General features: G+C 39.5%; 1 protein-coding gene across 2 annotated transcripts in view; it reads left to right on the top strand.

The window, feature by feature from the left end:
* Window positions 1–20,457, top strand: part of ANKRD29 (ankyrin repeat domain 29) — a 61,680-nt gene that overhangs the window by 30,458 nt on the left and 10,765 nt on the right. For both annotated transcript variants that reach the window (XM_069099793.1, XM_069099794.1), the window contains exons 4-7: window positions 2,551–2,649; window positions 6,271–6,369; window positions 10,970–11,068; window positions 18,855–18,953. In XM_069099793.1, coding sequence (XP_068955894.1) covers window positions 2,551–2,649; window positions 6,271–6,369; window positions 10,970–11,068; window positions 18,855–18,953 — 396 coding nt within the window. The remainder of the gene's footprint in view (window positions 1–2,550; window positions 2,650–6,270; window positions 6,370–10,969; window positions 11,069–18,854; window positions 18,954–20,457) is intronic.

The raw sequence follows: 20,457 nt of genomic DNA, 5'->3' as shown, positions 1-20,457 counted from the left end.
TTACTAGCTTATTATCTAAGGTGGGGAGGAGGGCAGTTTTCATTTCCCAGAATTATTTCCCTAACTGGTACTCACATTCAGAATGACTGAAATTTTACCTCAATATATTTTTTCTCGTGGATTTATACTCCTTGTTCATTTGAGCTTTTAAGAAACAAACTTTGATTTGTTTCTTAAATAATAAAAAGAACATGATTCAGTTCCACATACTCACAAAATGTGTCCTGAGAGGCATTTCCAACAAGCATCGGAATCGTTTAACAATAATTCAAAAGAACTTAAAGAGGGTGGGTGAGGAAAGAGCAACCTGTTTTTGATTTCCAGCCAGCAGGTTTCCCTGTGGTTTGCTGCTTGGCTGTTTATTTAGTTCTTATTATTCAATTAAAATCCTTAGAGTGGTAAAGACTCTGTGCTTTGGGCATGTGCCCCCATTGACCCTTATGGAGCTGTCCAAAATGTACCTAGTCAGGGGGTAATCCTGTGGCTTAATGTGGTGTGATGCAGACACTGAATTCTCCATGAATCCAAACTAATGCACGGTATAGTCTAAGCCTTTTGAGCTGCCAGAGCCAAAGGAAGATCCTTTCCCTGACCTATTTTAGTGTTTGGGGGGTATTGTTACTGAAGTGATCTGGCATCTTCTAGTCAGATTTCTAGCTTAATATTTTGCAATACTAAGTCATATATTTGCTTTGCTGCCTAAGTTGCTGCCATCCCTTTATTTAGAAGGCTGTCTAGACACATAGCGTGGTGTAGATACCAAACTAAAAACTAATGGCCCTAAGGGAGTTGTTGCTTATTGGGAACTTGCAGAAATCTTGGCTGATGGCAGAGTACAGATAGAAGAGCTAAATAAAAGTTGATGGCATGAAGCCTTTTATTTCAGTAAGAGAAGCAAGTACAATTTGTTGGATCTTGTCCCATATTCCCTAAAGTAGAGGGTTTTTTTCCTATACATCTCTACTTTAATATAATGACCAGTCACTTAAACATTGGGACATTTGCTCAAACTGATGTGAAGTAATTATGACTATGGCTATTAATATCTCAAGGAAATACATATAGAACTTAATCCTTTCCTATTCAGTAACCAATGCTGATTAAATGCTAACCATGAGGAAGACACTGTGCTAGACACAAGTGACTCTCAAGCATGTCCAACATAAAAATATGCCCATCTTCCTTCATTGTACATCCATCAAGACAGTGAGAATCTTGCCATTCCAACAACCAGTTCATATCTTAAGTTTATGGGATCCAATTTTCTTGGGTTTTTTTTCCTTTGCTTTTTGGAGAGGGGAAGGCAGAGCAATTGGGGTTAAGTGACTTGCCCAAGGTCACAGCCTAGTAAGTGTTAAGTGTCTGAGGCCAGATTTGAATTCAGGTCCTCTTGATCCCAGGGACAGTGCTCTATTCACTGCGACACCTAGTCACCCCAAGGGATCCAATTTTCTTGTTGGGGTGCTCTCAGAAAATAATGATAAGGTGGACCCAATGGCTTTCTACAGGTGGAAAGGAGGAAGTCTCCCTCCTTTTAAATAGGTAGAAAGGAGGAAAAGGCAATGTGGTGCAGCAGAAGGATCCCTGGTCCAGGAATCAGAGAATCTACTACCTGTTATGACCTTAGACAAGTAACTTAAACTCCTCCCTTCATGTCAATTTCTTCATCTATAAAGCGAAGGAGTGTGGGAGTTGGTCTAGATGGCCTCAGAGGTCTCTTCTGCTTCTAGATGTGATTTGCACAGAGCCACCCCTGAGACCCGATGGTATGATCTGGTGACATGGCATAGATTTTACATAGCAAACAGTTTGGCCAGGGCAGTTCTGCTGTTGTGCACACCATCTCTTCATTATTTAATATCCTCCCTCCCGTAAAAGTCAGAGCTCTTCTGTGTTGATAAGTAGTGTCTAAAGCATGCTTCTCTGCCCACCTGGATCATTTCCTTCCACCCTCAAGGAATACAGAAAAGCATAAAGGAATTTCCCCCTTGGTCTCTGAAGAGTATGTTGTTAACTTTCCCAAAGCTCAAGTAGCAGAATTTAGGCATATTTGCATAATTGAAAACATTTGTCAAAGGCATGTTTATGAGGGGGGAAGGCATTTTTTATTAATATGCAAAGATGTTGCTGCCAGTCTTCATGCAGATGCATAAAAAAAGTGTCTGGTAAAGCTGAGGGCTAGGACATGAGATGGTAGTATGTTTGAGCATACTGTGGGCAGTGTGGAATTCAAAAACAGGTTTCTCTGGCATTTTACCTGTGTAAAATAAGATTTACCTTGATTCTTACGAATATAACCTTTTCCTCATTTCTAGCACTGACTGCCTGAATTCTTCCCTAAGTTAATCATAAATTTAAATTCCCAAGTCCTGAAAGAAGAATAGAATGGCCTTCCTACTTAGCCTGCCTAGTGATCCAAAGGACAAGTCGACCTTCAAATATGATCTCTACCTAAACTTAGAAATTTATCATTCCAAGTTCTTTTGTTTAACTACACAAAATGGAAAAAAAATGCCTGCTTTTAAACCAACCTCTCTCTCTTCCTCCCAGTCAGGTACAACAGCTCTCTTCTTTGCTGCACAGCAAGGCCACAATGATGTGGTGAGATTTCTCTTTGAATTTGGAGCTTCCACTGAATTTAGAACTAAAGTAAGAGAACTTTTTTTTGTTTTCATGTCCTGTAAGAATATTTCAGAAAGGTGGCAGCTAGATGAACCAGTGAATAGAGCCCTGGCACTGGAGTCAGGAGGACCTGAGTTCAGACATGGCCTCCACCACTTACTGGCTGTGTGATCCTGGGCAAGTCATTTAACCCTAATTGCCTCAAAAAGATATTTCCAAACCCATGCCTTGTTTTTTTCTCTTGATCTAAAATAGGAGTGTGATTTTTTCCTTTCAAATATATTTAAGGTAGATTTTTCAAGGCTTCTTCTTTGGGAAAGAAGTGTAACACAGAGACCCCTGGAAATTATAGCTTAAAGACTCAGAAACTCTGGGTTCAAGTCCTTCCTGTCTCAGTCAGTTACTAGCTACAGCCTTGGACAAGACCCTTTAGTCTCTCTGGGCTTAAACTCCTTCCAAAAAATAGTGAGAGGATTAGGCCAGATAACCTCCAAGGTCTTTCAACCTCTAGAGTCAATAATTCAGTTCTAATCACAGAAAATGAATTCAAATAAAAATAATGGTGATAAGAATAGCTATCATTTACATAGCACCTATTATGTTCCAGGCACTGTGCTAAGCACTTTAAAAATATTATCTCATTTGATCCACACAACAGATACTACTTAAATCCCCATTTTACCATTGAGAAAACTGAAGCAAGCAGAGTTTAAATGACTTACCCAAGGTCACAAATTATTAAGTGCCTGAGGCTGAATTTTAACTAAAGTTTTCATTTATTAAGTGCTTTCTATGTGCTGTGTACCATACTAGGTGCTAGGGATTCAAAGGCAAAAGAAAAGAAAAGAAACAGTCCCTGCCCTCGAAGATCTTACATTCTATTGGGGGGAAACAGTATATTCACAGGTAAATCAATATATATGAAATATATACTAAGTCAGTAGAAAGAAATTTGTATTTTATGGGCATATGTGAAAGAAGAATTATTATGGGTTCCATCTTAGAGAATTATGTCTGCAAATCATGATTTTCCTTTTTGTGTTATATTTTATTTTAAAGGGTTGGTGTTTGGATGGCAAGTCTATGACTTCCCTAGTATATCTACATTTTTTCCCTCTAGTCTGCTCCCAATTCTTGGGCTAGAATGGTCAGAAACTTTAATGTGGTCCTGGGGAAATAATTTGAAGGTGGGTAGTTCTGATCATCAAGTTTGATGGGTGACAGGTTACTTTAAGGGCCAATGTCTTAACTAATACATAGCATATGGTCACCACTGATGCTTTAAAAAGGGAACATGGTGGAAGCTAGGTGGTGCAGGCAATAGAGCACTGCCCCTGGAGTGAGGACCTGAGTTCAAATCCGGCCTCAGATACTTAACATTTACTAGCTGTGTGACCTTAGGCAAGTCACTTAACCCCAATTGCCCCTCCAAAAAAGGGGGGGGGAGGGAACATGGCCATTCTCATGCCCTAATCACTAACTTTTCCTTTGTCTCATATAACCAAGTAAACCAAGAACAAATCAAACCAAGAATGAATCAAAATAAAATATAAAATTTTAGTGTTAAAGACAATTTTATGGGATGAAATTTTTGTTGTTGAATTAGGAAGATGGTTTTGGACAGACATAGGAGTTTCACAATTGTATCGGCTTATTTCTGACCTGATTATAAACAGAAATTTTTAGAAATTGCCTCCAGTTGGAGTGCTTGCTCCAGGAAAAACCTTGGTAACATTTGAGTTTTCCCCATTGCTAAGCATTTTTAAATTTTTAAATAGCAAAGTAGCTTTTTCTTTTCTTCTCTCTCAAAATGTCTAACCCTAGGGGCAGTGGGGTGGGTACAGTGGATAGAACACCTTCCTTAGAATCAAGAGGACCTGAGTTCAAATCTGTCCTCAGACACTTACTAGCTGTGTAATCCTAGACAAGTCAATTAACCCCAATTGCCTCAAAAAAAAAAGTCTAACCCTAGGAAGAAATGAATTTCAGAAAAGGATTCTCTGTGATTTTTCTTTTTTTTCCAAAATCTGTTGCAAACCCAGGATTTTCCCCTTCACTCTTAAGTGGGTACAAGTATATATGTGAAGGGCAAAATCCCAAATACAGTGGATAATAAACAGTACAATGCCCAAAGGACACTAAAAAATCCTAGGAATTCATTCTCTAAAACCCAGGCCTCTCCGTCTCTTAACTAAAGAAAAATTGTTATAAACAGTGTGTCAGTGCACACATTTCCTTATTGGCTATCAAGTTCAAGCAATGAAATCATGCCCTAGCTGGTGGGTGGTAAGGCCTGTTAGTCACCAATTTACATGGGACATGGAACATGATGATATCGAGTTAACAAGTCACTTGTATTTCTACCAAATCAATCCAAGAAGTCCATGAGAGTTTGCCACAGAAAGAGGAGTTTGTCAAGAGAATCTACCATACCATATAATAGTCTGATTGAAATGCATTTCGTTACTACAATCACATTCAAAGTTCTCAAATGTGTCCCTCCAATGAAATTTCCTACTAACCACTAAATAATAGGTTTTCTTTTATGATACCTTCTCTCCTCTAAGCCTTGTAGACAAAGATCTAGGGAAATGAGCATAATGAAGCTGGAAGACTATGACCCTGGTTGTTTGAGCCTCATTTATCCTTTCATGTTCAAGAGGGTAGAACTTTATACCTTTCTCATCATGGAGATAGACCTTCCTGTCTATTATCTTCCATTAGTCTCTGCTTCATATTCTTATCCTTATGTTTTTGCTCATGTTTTTCTTGCTGTACAGAATGTCCATGTGGATAGGATGCTGAGTTTAGAGACAAAGGACATGAATTCGACATGCCATTTACTCTTCCTGGGTTTCAGTTGCTTTGTTTGAAAAATGAGAGTTTGGACTAAATGGCCTCCAAGTTTCCTTTCAGCTTTGATCTCTCTCTCTCTCTCTCTCTCTCTCTCTCTCTCTCCCCCCCCCCCCTTCTCCCTCTCCCCAGTTGGGGTTAAGAGGTCATATTTGAACTTAGGTCCTCCTGACTCTAGGATAGTGCTCTATCCACTGTGTCACATAGCTAGCCCTTGCTGTCTCTCCCTGAGCTGGACCATGAAGGCCAGGAAGGCTTTTGATGGCTAAAGTACTATCTCTCCCAAGGAGTAATTCCCACAAACTCAACTTCATGGTGACCCTATCCTTTTCTACACTCCTATGGCACTTTAAATGGAAAGTGCCTTATATCCTAAGGTGGTATTCTAAGATTCAGATCACACTATGCGTGAATCTTAAAATGCCAGACTAGTGTATTTATTGGTGTATCCCTTTTATTTTGTTTTGGTTTTCTAGCTTAGGACACAATGTTCTCATCGAACAGAAGAAAGTTTTAAATGACATTCCATTATTTAAACAGGCAGCGTAAATTTTTCTACAAAAGCCTCCAAACATACGAAACAATAATAAATAGATTATGTCATTATTTTCAAGATAAAGTTAAAAGAATAGATTAGAGAAGAGAGTGGAAGCATTTATCTTTTGGGGAATTTTTTTCTACACCTCTTGGGCATGTGAAAAATATGTTTTGCAAAAGTTTGTGCCCATGGTTTTAAATTTTTTATTAATTAATAATGAATCCTCTCCAATGCATTTACTTTCTTCTCGTCTCTAGGATGGTGGCACGGCATTGTTGGCAGCGAGTCAGTATGGCCACATGCGAGTGGTAGAGACCTTGCTGAAGTATGGAGCCAACATTCATGATCAACTTTATGTAAGTTTGTTCCCAACAGACATTAAATGTGCAGTTTTCAGTTCCCTTGCCACACATGATCTCAGCAATATTATCTCAACTGCCAGCAATTGCCTCTTGAAAAACAAACACATACACACAAAACCCAAATCTGCTTTTATTCCATATTTTAATTAACTGTAAATTTTTAGACTGGGTAATGTTTACAGAGTCAGAAGATGAGATCTAATTGAATTAGATGTAATTTTTGCTACAGGAAAATAATACTGATCCTGGTTCTAATTTTGAACCTATTTACACTTGTCATTTCTCTTCTGCATAAAATGGTAGATCCTACAACCCCCCCATGCAATACATCTTCATTCCATGACAGCCCACCCAACACAGCATATGGAACTGATGAAGAAGGAAATTGAATTTTTTTTTTACATGCCTGTCACATGGGACAGTTCTTTTCAACAAACATAAAGCATTTACTCTGTCCAGGGCCCTGCAGTGAGGACCCAGAGACAGAAAGTAAGGAAAAATTTAAAATTTAAAAATCCTGCTTTCAAAGAACTTAAAATCTAAAAGACAAGAAGAGTAGCTAAGCTGCTATCTGGGAGAAAAATAGAGTCCAGGGAAGGAGTGTAGCTGAGATGAAGGCATAGCCCAAAGTTGCCTTTGGAATGCATCTGCTGCTAGGGTGAACAGCTTTCTGCCATTTGGCAATTAGCACATTACCCAAGGGCTCTACTCAATGATTAATCATAGTAGCAACCTACAGGGTCTATTATAAAAATGATTCCATTTTGTAGGTAGTAGCATGAGAAGATTAATAATTTAATTACAGTAGTTAGAAAAAGATTCCTCCAACCACAGCAAATAATTAAAAGTGGGCTATGTGCTAATTAGATATGAATTTTTTTCATTTGATCACATTCTACACCCCCATGGTGCACCTTAAAAATTACAGGCTTCTTAAGTATTGATACATATCTATTCTTTAATATCATCCCCACCTCTTTTTGTGGTGGCAAAGAATTGGAAATTGAGGGGATGTCCATCAATTGAGGAATGGCTAAACAAGTTGTGGTATATGAATGTAATGGAATACTATTGTGCTATAAGAAATGATGAGTGGGCAGACTTCAGAAAAACCTGGAAAGACTTACATGAACTGATGCTGAGTGAAGTGAGCAGAACCAGGAGAACACTGTACACAGTAACAGCCACATTGTGACTAACTTTGATAGGCTTAGCTCTTCTCAGCAATGCAAGGATCTAAGACAATTCCAAAAGACTCACTCTGGAAAATGCTATCCATATCCAGAGAAAGAAAGATGGAGTCTGAATGCAGATGGAAGCATACTATTTGCTCTCCTTTTCTTTTGTTGTTTAGTTTTGTTTCTTCTTTCTTGTGGTTCCTGATATTAGTTCTAATTCTTCTTTACATCATGACTAATAAGAAAATATGTTTAATATGAATGTATAAATAGAGCCTATATCAGATTGCACGCCATCTTGGGGAAGGGGGAGAAAATTTAAAACTCAAAATCTTATGGAAGTGAATGTTGAAAACTAAAAATAATTAATTACAAAAGAAAAAAAATTTTAAATTAAAAAAATATGTCATACCCACTCTCATCCACCCCCATATACCTATCACAGTGTCATGGACACTCCATAAATGCAGATGGAATGACTTAGGTGCTGACCGAGGATCTGAAGATTCTGATGACTCTGCAGCTCCTGTTAGTGGGGCACATTTCAAAGGCAGAGGTCATTTGTGATGCTTCTGCCCTCTCTCAGGCAAGGCCTATGAATCATAATTTTTGGCATTAGTGTCACATTAAGAATAATAATAATAATAATGACCCTCATTTATATAGCACTTAATGTTTTACAAAGCATTTTAGCTCCATTTTCTCATCTGGTTCTCATAATAACATACATACATATATACATATACATGTTTCTATACATGTATATGAAATATACATATACCCATATATATTTTTGTTGTTGCTATTGTTAAGTTGTTTCAGTCATGTTTGACTCTTTGTGACCCCTTTGGGGGTTTTCTTGGCAGAGATACTGGACTTTGCCATTTCCTTCTCCAGACCATTTTATAGATGAGGAAACTGAGGCAAACTGGGTTAAGAAACTTGCCCAGGGCCACCCAGATAATAAATGACTTAGACTGGATTTGAACTTAGGAAGATGGAATTTTCCTAATTCGAAGCATGCGCGCGCACACACACACACATGTGTGTATGTATAATGTCACTTATTATTAGAGAAAGAGAGATGTTTACCTATTTGCATGTATTAAACTCCCATGATAGCTCAGACCTCATATTCCCAAGGTGCTTCACACTCGTTATCTCCCTTGATCTTCACAATAGCTCAGGAGGTAGTTAGTATTTTAAAAACTCAAGAAACTCCATGCCCAATAGTGACATCAGCACCATCATATCTTCCATCTACTTTATGGCCCTGCCCCTCCTATGATCCTTGGCCAGATGATCTAGTAAAGGAATCCAAAATAGTTAAAGCATAGAGAAAGAAAGGTCACGAAGACCCTAGAGTTTCTGTGAACTGAAAGGACAAAAACAATGGGCTTTGGAAAGCATTCATAGATTGTCAGAGAATTGGCAGCTGTTTATGGCATGTAAGCCAGCTTGGGGGAAAGCACAAATCAGCATCTGAAGTTTTTGCTCCCACATGAAGCATCTGTTTAAAAAAAAATCTGTACGATGTTTAATTAATTTTTTAAACTCCTTGTCGAGTATTACCCAAAGACTGCCAACTCAGCCAACGCCCTTTGGAAACACAATAGTACCCTCTGCATGAGGCACCAGGCTGAGACTGGCAAAGAAGGGGGCTTGGTACTTATTGGTGTGCACTGGTGGCTCCTTTCCTAACCTGAGGCATGATCATTAGCCCAATTGGCCTGGCTTTTCCACCAGGCTTTGCTAGGGTTTTCCACTGTGGTCTAAAAATAACAAAGCTCACTCCTATCAGACGTGACTGAAGAAGAAGGAAATAAAGTACCTGTAATCAAATGAATCATGCTGTCCACTAGATTTATAACAGAACATTTCCCCAGCCTTGATCAAGCATTAAAAAAATGGCCCAAAGCTACATACACCCAATTACAAATGATAATGAAATGGAAACAGAAACAAGCACATGTTCTGTTTTTGTAGATAGATAATGTTGCTTAATTAAGTTCACAAGTGGTGGCTGTCTATGCAACAGGCATGCTCCATGCAGGAGGGACTTCAAACATATCTTAGAAGAGCAATTATTTCAAAGGCATCACATTTCATCCTTTAGCACCAGGGGTAGGATGACAAATGGGAAAAAAAAATCTAATTGGAAATCTTGCTCCATTCATTAAAACCCACAAAAAAAAATGAATTTGTAACAATATTTAGCCATACCGGGGTGTCCAGGTGGCACAGTGAATATAGCACTGGCCCTGAGTTCAAATTCGGCCTCAGACACTTAACACAAAACTAGCCGTGTGACCTTGGGCAAGTCACTCAACCCCAATTGCCCTACCTTCTCCCCTCCAAAAAGCAAAAAACAAAAACAAACAAAAAAATATTTAGCCATACCAAACTACAAAAGGCTGAAAAAACACATACACACACACACAACCATTGGACATTATTATTATGAAATAGGGACAGCTAGGGGACAATGGATAGAGCACTGCCTGGCCTGGAGTTAGGAAGACCCAAGTTCAAATGTGGTCTCAGACACTTCCTAGCTGTGTGACCCTGGGCAAATCACTTTACCCTGACTGCCTCATTTTCCTCATCTGCTAAATGAGCTGAAGAAGGAAATGACAAACCACTCCAGTATCTTTGCAAGAAAATTCCAAATGGCATCACAAAGAGTTGAACACAACTGGACAACAACGAGGGTCTAAGAAATAGAAATGACAGGGCTGCTGGGTTGCATGAAATACTTTCTTCACGTTCATCCAAGTTTAATCCCAAGAAGCATCGTGGGATAGTGAATGAAGAGTTGACCTCAGAGTCAAGAGAGACCTGGGTTTAAGTCATGCCTCTGACATATGCCGGCTGTGTGACCCTAGATAGGTGATTTAATCTCTCAATACTCCAGGTGACTTCCTAAGAAAAGAAGTGGCACAATTGCATTAGATGTGTGATGAAGCAAGCTACTCACCTTCAGCAGAGCCGTGATCGACTCAGTGTGAACTGGGGCACAGATTGGGTTGGGTTTTTTCCCACTGTGGCCAATGTGGTCGTTTGTTTTGCTTAACTATGCATTTTGTATTGAGTTGTGTTTTTTTTTCTTCTTACTTTCTCAGTGGGGGGAAAGAAGGTAGAGGTAGACAGGAGAGAATATAGATCTGAAAATAAAATACAATGGAATTAAAAAAAAAAAAGAATATAGGTAGAAGAGAAGGGTGTGGAGATGCATTAGTACAAGGAGTTTTTACCTGTTGCCCCCTACTCATATTTTTTCCAGAGATCCCGGAAAAAAAAACTAACAAAAAAACACTTTAAAATTCTGCTAACTTTGTGCATTTTTTCCAAATCTAGCTTCTTTTAAAATACATTTGAATGGCAGTTCCTTTTTTCCTCCATTTGGTGTTTTCCAGGATGGAGCCACCGCACTCTTCCTCGCAGCCCAAGGGGGTTACTTGGATGTGATTCGATTATTGTTATCTTCAGGAGCAAAAGTCAACCAGCCAAGGCAGGTAATGTTCATCTCTAGCTCTTGAATTGGCCACGTGCATTCAGCAGTATTGTAAGGAAACCCAGGGCAGTGCTGGGAAAGCACATGCCTAAGGTAGCTAGTCTGCCTTTCTGTCTTTAAGAGTTCAAGTTAATGGTTGACTCTACTTTGGCTTTCCCTGTTTGCTTTGTGCTGACCACATGCCCTCTGAAACCCAGCTAACTTCACAGGCCGATATTTTAAAATAGCTCAGGTGTTTGGAGTCTGAAGGTGGGGTGCTCACTCTGTCACCTCCTGGTCAAATAAATGGAGACTGCTCTCAGGTAAGGTTAGCTCATGGACCTGAGTCAACACAGGCCTATTCAGGTGGCTTTCACCCAGCCCAACCCTTCAGCTAAGACAGCCCTTTCACTGGCACCAGCTTGTTTTAAGGTCCTAAAGCTCACCCTGCTTTCTCTACCAGGTGTCTTCAGACATGAAAAGGTAGAACAAATATAATTATGAGGAAATTAAGAAGCAGCAACTCACACTCATCAAATTGGCAAAAAATAATGAAAAGCAATGAAATTCGGTGCTAAAGGGTTGTAGGCTAAGAGACCCATTCATTTTTTGTTGGTATAAGTAAAAAATAGAATTTTGGGGGGAAATAATATTGAACATAGAATTATTACACAGAAGTAATAAAAAATAATCATGCCCTTTGATTCCTATGATTTCCATCATTGGGAATAAATCTTAAGTGTTATCAAAAAGGTGGGGGCAGAATTCTTCAAAGATTTTTATATCAGTATTTAGAATTGAAAAAGACAAAAAAAAAAAAGAAATGAAAACAACCTAAACATTCAAGAATAGAAGTATGGTTAAATAAATTGTAGGACATTGATGCAATTAAGATGAACAATTATGAGAAATGAAAATAAGAAACTTAATGAAGTTTGCATTAGAAGAATGCAAAGACAAAGAAGCAATGGCATAAATTACAATAATTATAATGGCATAAAAGGAAAATTAAAGAGACCCAACTCTCTTAAATTCTTAAAGGGAGTGACTAAAAAGCTATAATATTTTATACATCAAAATTCCTTGTGTTGACAGCAGTCAGACAACCACCATCTATTAGGCACCTACTGTGAGCAAACACTGTGCTAAACCCTGGGGTTACAAAGAAAGGCAAAAAACCGTCTCTGCTCTCCAGGAATTCACTTTCTAATGGAGAAGGTAACATGCAAGATAGATCTAGGATAAATTAAGAGTCGTCTCCGAGGGAAGGGAAAGACTTTGCAGAAAGTAGAATTTTAACTGAGACTGAAGGAAGCCAGGGAAGCAAAGACACCTAGACGAAGAGGGAAGAGTGTTCCAGGTATGAGAGAGAAAAGAAAGAAATTATTTTATTTAAATGTAAATAGTTACTAAGCAAGTTTAATTGAACGTAATGATATTTGATTAAGTTTACAATAAATATTTTCTTCAAAAAAAAAGGGGGAAATGAATGGAGGGAGGGATAAAAAAGCACCTAGAACTTCTAAATCAAGAGTTCTTAAGCTTTTTAGTGTCATGGACCCCCTTAGCAATATGGTGAAAAGTCTGTGGATACCTTCTCCAAATATGTTTTTGAAACACATAAAAATGTTTAAAAGTAAATTACATAGAATTATAAAGGAAGCCAATTATAATGAAATAAGGTTATTAAAAATTTTAAGAAAAAAACAAATTCCCAGACCCCAAGTTAAGAACTCCTGCTCCAAATGAGTTGAAAGTTCTTGGCCTATATGAATTACATCCCAGACAGGGGTGGGGAACCTGCAGCCTTGGGGCTACATGTGACCTTCTAGGTCCTCAAATGCAGCCCTTTGCCTGAATTCAAACTTCACAAAACAAATCCCCTTAATAAAAGAATTTTTTCTGTAAAACTTGGTCTCAGTCAAAATGCCACACCCAAGGACCTAGAAGGTCACATGTGGTCTTGAGGCTACAGGTTCTCCTGTATCAGAGATACTCCCCAGAGTGTCAGAATAATTTGCTGCTGGGACCATTGTAAAACTATCAGTAATCTTTGAAGAAGAATGGAGAATTGGACATGAGCAAATTGTGTCACAGTTTCCCAAAAGAAAAAGAAGGGAGGTGCCACAAGCTATAGTTTAGAAAGCTTGACATTGATATCAGGCAAAATTAAACCCAGTGTCTGGCATATAGTCGATATTCAATTAGTATTTGTTGAAAAACATCTAGAACAGATGATTAGAGAAGCAGCATGTTGCCAGGGAAAGAAACCTGGATTTATAATTGGGGACCTGAGTCCTAACCTTGGCTTTGCTATTTATATGAGAGACAGAGAAAGAGGAGAGAAGGATGGAGGGATGGAGAGAGAGAGAGAGAGAGAGAGAGAGAGAGAGAGAGAGAGGGAGGAGGGGGAGGAGGAGGGAAGGGAGGAAAAGGAGGAAGAGAGAGGAAGAGAGAGGGGGAAGAGAGAGAAGGGAAGAGGGAGGAAAGAGGAAGAGAAAGAGAGACAGACAGACAGAATAGAAAAATGAAAAGACCAATGGATTTTGAGTTAGAGGTCAACCTGTTTTAAATCCCAGCTCTGCTATTTAATCCTTACCATTCCTGTGATAATTTATTTAACTTCATTAGGTCTTAGTTTCTTCATCTGTAAAGTAAAGGAGGTTGAACTAGAATCTAGTTATTATTTATCTGACACAGAGCTATCAACTCCCCAAACTGCAGGCTAAAAGCTTCCCACAACACTCCCAAATTAAGGCTTGAACTGGGTGAAATGTAATTGGGAAGTGTTTGACAAAATAAATGAAAACTCAATACAATCTAAATGTTAATTTGTGGTTTCCTAAGTCAATAGGCAATCCTCAAGGATCTCTTTCTATTTGAGTTGGACACCACTGGACAAGATGATCTAAGGTCTCTTCTGGCTCTAAGTCTTGTGTTCCTGTGAAATAATAGTATTTGAGGGGCAGCTAGGAGGCTCAGTGAATAAAGCACCACCCCTGGAGTCTGGAGGACCTGAGTTCAAATCTGAACTCAGACACTTAACACTAGCTGTGTGACCTTAGGCAAGTCACTTAACTCCAACTGCCCTGCCCTTACCCCTGCAAAAATAAATAAATGCTTTTTTAAAAAATAGTATTTGAACACCTAGACTAAATCATGCAGGTTAACATAACTTTGCTTTTTGACAGTGTTCCCAGACTGGTAGATGAAGAAAAGGTTGTATGTGTGTATATATATGTGCATCTAGATTTAAAAAAGCTATTTGACAGTCTTTCATACCATGTTTGTGTTTAAGATGAAGTTAGATTGCATAATAGTATAATTATTTGGATTCAGAACTGGTTGAATAATCCTAGCCAAAGAATGTTAAATAGTATGTCACTGTGGAAAATATGTCTAGTGTCCAACTAGAAGTCTTCCTCTCTGGCCCTCCTCTGTTTAATATTGGTTAATCAATGACTTAGATCAAGAAGCTAATAGCATACTTATTTGCTATTGTCACAGAGTCCAAAGAGATAGGTAACTCATTGGACAACAGAATCAAAATTCAAGATAATGATTTAATTCAAGATGATTTGGGCCTGAGCTAACAGTGGGGAATTTAAAAGCAATAAACGTGAAGTCATTCTAGGTCCAAGGATGGGAAACTCATTGATGACTGCGAGGATCAAGAAAGGCTTCGAGAAGTAGATAGCATTTGAACTGGGTCTTAAATAATGGATAGGATTTCAATAGATATATATTGTGGGCACAGTAGCAGTAAAATTGGAGGCAAAGAGAACAGTATGTCTAAAGAAAAGGTGAGAGCAAATCTTAGGATCTGTATGAGACACTGAGGAACCCTATCAGGGGTGGGGAACCTGCGGCCTTGAGGCCACGTGTGGCTTTCTAGGTCCTGGGGTGTGGCCTTTTGACTGAGTGCAAGTTTTACAGAACAAATCCTTTTCTCAAGGATTCAGTCGAAGGGCCACACTTAAGGACTTAGAGGGCCACATGTGGCCTTGAGGCTGCAGGTTCCTCACCCCTGCAGATAATAATAGGCCAGGTAACTGAGAATCGGCCATGAAAAATGGCAGTCAGCAATATTTAATGCAGCTGTGACCCTTTAAAAAAAACAAACAAACATGATTTCATGTAGTAACTTAGGTCTGAGAGGGAACAATTATGAAATAGATGAAGTTCAATTTTGGTATATGTTTGCCCATCCTTTCAGGACCCTTTTGACTTCCTTTGCCAATTCCCAGTGACCTCATTCTATCTGCCCAAGATCTGCCACTGAGGTATCTTTCAGTCCCTAAATTAGTCACCTACTGCCCCCTGTCAAAATTACTTGTCCTATGTCCTGTACCTTTAGATTACTATTCTAAAACTTTGTGACGCTAGGCGGCAGTGAGTTCACCAGATTAGCTAATCCCTACCAATGTTTTAGCTAGCTAATTGGATACACTATCCCTCCCAAATAACAAAACATCTAGCACCAGGTAAAATTCATCCAGAATTAATTGAACAAATAAATCAAAAAGTCTGATGGGCTTCTGAAACAAATAATTAAATGGCACCCCACCTCACCATCTAATTTAATAAAACACAGTCCAGTTGGAACTATCTGGTTTCAAATACTTCTCTTGGGCAAAAAAAGATTAATGACAAGTTGTCTTGAGGCAGGGTGGCTAGGTGGTGCAGTGAATAGAGCACTGGCCCTGGAGTCAGGAGGACCTCAGTTCAAATCCAGTTTCACACAGTTAACACTTACTAGCCATGTGACCTTGGGCAAGTCACTTAACCCCAATTGCCCTACTCTCCCCCCTCCAAAAAGAAAAAAAAGAGAATTTGAGGCAACATGGAAGAGTAGATAGAACACTGGACTTGGATCAGGAAGGCCTGAGTTCAAATCCAGCCTTAGGCATTTCTAAGCTGTGTGCCCTGGGGAAGTCATTTAACCTCTCCTGGTCTCAGTGTTCTCATCTGTAAAATGGGGATAATAATCCCACCTACCTCACAGGATTATTGTGACCCTCAAATGAGAAGATATGCAGAAAACCCTTTGCAAATGTTCAATACTGTATAAAAGTAGATACAGCACCAGCCTGGAGTCGGGAGAACCTGAGTTAAAATCCAGCCTCAGACACCTAACACTTACTAACTGTGTGACCCTGGGCAAGTCACCTAACCCCAACTGCCTCAAAAAAATTAATAATAATTCATTAACTTAGTTACTGGGGCAATGCTGACATTCCAAGGAGCTTTTCTAGGGGACACTACTTTATGAAGGCAGAATATAGAAGAAGTCAGCATGGTGTAATGCAATGGCCACAAACTCAAATTAGAAGTGGGGATCACTAATCTGTACATAAGGATCCCTTCGGGCTGCATATTGACTTAGTTTTAAATGGTATCTGTGTTTTATTATATTTTTATTTATTATATTAAATATTTCCCAATTATGTTTTCATCTGGTTCAAAGCACTGGAGAGTATTGCAGGTAGGACTTGTGTGTCCGTGTCTCATAATTCTGGTGCAAGTGGATAGAAAGTTGATTTCAGAGCAAGGATGGCCCAGGTTCAGATTCCACCCTTGCCACTTTCTGGCTGTGTGGCTCTGGGCCAGTCTCTTACTCTCTCAGTATACCAGACAATTCTCCAAGACTAAAAACATTGCAGAACAGCTACTGGTCTGAATTGATAGAGGAGGAGGAAAGGAACAAGCATTTATTAAGCAATATTGTCTGCCAGGCACTCTGCTAAGTGCCATATTAGCTCATTTGTTCCTCACAACCAGGGAAGGTAGGTGCTATTATTGTCCCTATTTTATGGTTATTAAGACAGATGGTGGTTAAGCAACTTGCCTGGGATACACCGCTAGTAACTGGCTAGATTCGAACTCAGATCCAACTGACTCTAGGCCCAGGGCTCTCTCAGTGGTCACCTAGCATCTAGTAGAGGGATTTTCCTTACCAGGAATTCCCTAAACTCTAAACTATGGGCATATTACTGAGTGTTGGCTATAGCAAAATCTCCCATTAGGATCAGAAGTTGATGGTTAAAAACTAAAATATGTGAGTAAAAAGAACAATTAGGTGGCACAGTGTTTGAAACACTAGGCTTCTTGAATTAAGAAGATTCATCTTCCTGAGCTCAAATCTGGCCTCAGACAGTCACTAACTATGTGACCCTGGACAAGTCACTTAACCCTGTTTGCCTCAGTTTCCTCATCTGTAAGATGAGCTGGAGAAGGAGATGGCAAATCACTCCAGTATCTTTGCCAAGAAAACCCCAAATGGGATCACGAAGCATTGGCCACAACTGAAATGACTGAATAACGACGTGTGTTTGTGTGTGTGTGTGTGTGTGTGTGTGTGTGTGTGTGTGCGCGTGCGTGTGCGCGCTCACGCCCAGGCATGAACCCAACTAAAGCTGTTATATATTATGACAGCTGACCTTCAACCAGCCTGTGTTTCCAATCAGAGGCTTCTGCTCCTTACTAATGACTTCTTAGGACTATGAAGTTTGCCTCAGCCAGAAGTTGCCTTGTCCCTCTGGAACAGCATTAGGATGGCCACAGGGCAAATGCCCACACATTATCCAAGTAACTCTCTCTATGCTAGGTGAAATTTTTTTTACCAAGCTGGGTCAGGCCATGTCTATCTATCATAAAAACTAGTCCCTGGCACCCTCTGCTGGAGAGAGACCTTTAAGACATAACAAGAGGCACATTCCCTAACACCAATGGGCAAACCTGATTTATCTGTGAAAAAGGAAATCCCTTCTTCTGCCTTAGAATTGGCAGAGTGGGGCGGGGGCGGGGGGTGCAAACATATTTCCCTGCTCTATGAAAACCCAGCCTATGGTAGAACTTTCATAGGTAAATTCTACAGATTAAGCAAATTACACGATCAAATGGAAAGAACCCTGGCTCTGGGATGGTAGAATTTGGGTTCAAACACCTTATCATGCTACCCCTGTGACCTGGGGAAAATCAGCTTCCATGTTGTTATTTGAACAGTGAGAGAACCGATAGGTGACCTCTGAGATCCCATGACCTAAGGCATTGAGGGGCAGATTTATAGTCAAGTCAAGCTAAATCAACAAGCATTTATTAAGCAATTACTACATGTGAGTGCTGTGCTAAGCCCAAGAAATTAAAAAACAAACAAAAACGCTAAGAAACACTTGCCCTAAAGAATCCTATATTCTAATAGGCGAAGGCCAACAAATAAAAGTGGAGCAGGGGTGAAGGTGAGGGCATGGTAGTGAAAGTCCAAGAGTCAGGATAATTCGGGTCAAGATGCTTCTTTATTCTTAGGGTGTTTGAGGCCTGAACTTCTTGAGTGGTTTATGGATTATATTTTTACTTATTATCTTAACTATTTCCCAATTATATTTTCTGATCTGATTCAGGACACTGGGAGTAATGCAGGCAGGGCCTGTGGGTCCATGTCTGATACCTCTGGTATAAGTGGATAGAAAGTTGATTTCAGAGCAAGAATAGCCCAGGTTCAGATTCCAGTTTTGCCACTTTCTGGCTGTATGACCCTGGACAAGTCTCTTACCCTTTCAGTATACCAGACAACTCTCCAAGACTAGAAAAGTTACAGAATAGCTATTGGTCTGAATTGAATCCTACCTCAAATGCCACCCCTGGCCCAACTGTTCCTTCTCAAATTATCATTATTTGTTCCCCAGAGAGTACCTTGCTGGTATCTTCCATCCTTAGAAGTTTAAATGGTTTTGATATCCCTTGAAGCCAGGAGCCAGAGCACATAGTGCTACACACTTACACCTTTGTTGACCTTTTTCCCCCTAAAGGATGGAACAGCTCCATTGTGGATAGCATCTCAGATGGGACACAGTGAGGTAGTCAGAGTAATGTTGCTTCGGGGGGCAGATCGGGATGCTGCAAGGAACGTAAGTAACGCCAACTCTTGTCATCTCAACATACAAGTAATGTTGTCTATAAATGCAGGACAAACCATTTTTTAAAAAATTCATTTTGAACTTAAATACATAAGACCAAAAAAACCACATTTCTATGTATATAGCATAACATAAAAAATGTTGGGGGGTTTTTGAACAGTGAAATAAACCTTAAAATATTGGGGAACCATACTTTTTAAATATTCCTCCTGATTTCCTGTGTAATGATAGCTTATATAAGCCTTACCTCAGATTCCCAAAATTTACCTCTCCTCTCTAATTTCACAAGCAGGTAATGTCTTTGTAAAGGTACAAGGCAAACTTGTTTATTTCTGTGTCTTTTGTGATATCTGGGTGCTACACAAGTTTAGGCTGTCTATGTATTTAATAGAATTCTTAAGGAACCCAATGAAATGGACAATCTTTGTTTTATGCCTTTATCTAGTGCATCATCTACCAATAGACAAGAAAGCTTTTGACTCCATAGAGCAAAATCATACCTTAACTCCAAGTGTATCTGCCTTGCACTTAAGATCATACTGTCTTTAACATTCAGACTTGCTGTATCAGCATTAATGAGTTTGAGGGTTCTCCACTAGGAAAACCCAACTCATGAGTGCTAGCGGTAGGCAAAATTTATTGTGTAGCTATGCAGGGTAGTTCAGGCATTCTGTAGCTCCCCCGAAGACATGGGAAGAAGCCCTTGTCAGCGGTCCTTTTGAGTATAATCACTCAAAGCCTGTTTTTTATGAGGCTATTCTGGGTCCTGAGCAGCCAAAGAGGAAACAAGATATAAGACATAAGTCTCAGACTCAGAGGAACCCATGCTTCTCATTTGCTAAAGGTTTCTGTACCCTTCAGGAGATGAGAATGGAAAAACACCAGTAATGGCCTAAACCGGACTTTTATTGTTGTCTTATCCCTCAGAGTAACATTATGAAAGACACTTTAAGGAGAAATTTAAATCATAAAATCTTATCTCTAGGAGCTACCCAGAATGAACGGTACATGTCTGCTGCAATGAGATGACTACAAAAATCCATACATCCAATCCTAATCTCTCTCCCGACTTCAGTCCCACATCACCAAATGCCTTCTGGGCATCTCTGTCTCCAGATCTGTTGGCATCTCAAACTCAACATGTCCAAAGCAGAATTCATTATCTTTCCCGTAAGCCCCATCCCTCTTCTAAATATTATATTTCTGTCGGGAGGACCATCATCTTTATAGTCACCAAGAGTAAAAAGATTGGAGGAAACCAAGGCTCCTTCCTCTCCCTCATTCCCCCATATCTAATAAGTTAGCAAATGTTGTCATTTCCCCTCCATAATGTCTCTCACATCCATCCTTCTTCTGCAGAGACATAGCTACCAGCCTAATTCAGTCCCTCATTGCCTGTCTGTACTAAAGCAATAAATAGCCCCCTTTTGGGTCTCCCTGCTTCTAGCACATCCATCCTCTGATCTATCCTCCACACAGCTCCCATACCTTTCTA

The sequence above is a fragment of the Petaurus breviceps genome, unplaced genomic scaffold (assembly GCF_028583685.1).
Source record: "Petaurus breviceps papuanus isolate PSGF00001 unplaced genomic scaffold, PetGlider_PUasm1.0 38, whole genome shotgun sequence".
In the NCBI taxonomy this organism is placed as follows: domain Eukaryota; kingdom Metazoa; phylum Chordata; class Mammalia; order Diprotodontia; family Petauridae; genus Petaurus; species Petaurus breviceps.
Note: the sequence above shows the minus strand (reverse complement) of the source record. Positions and strands in the feature narration are given on the sequence as shown.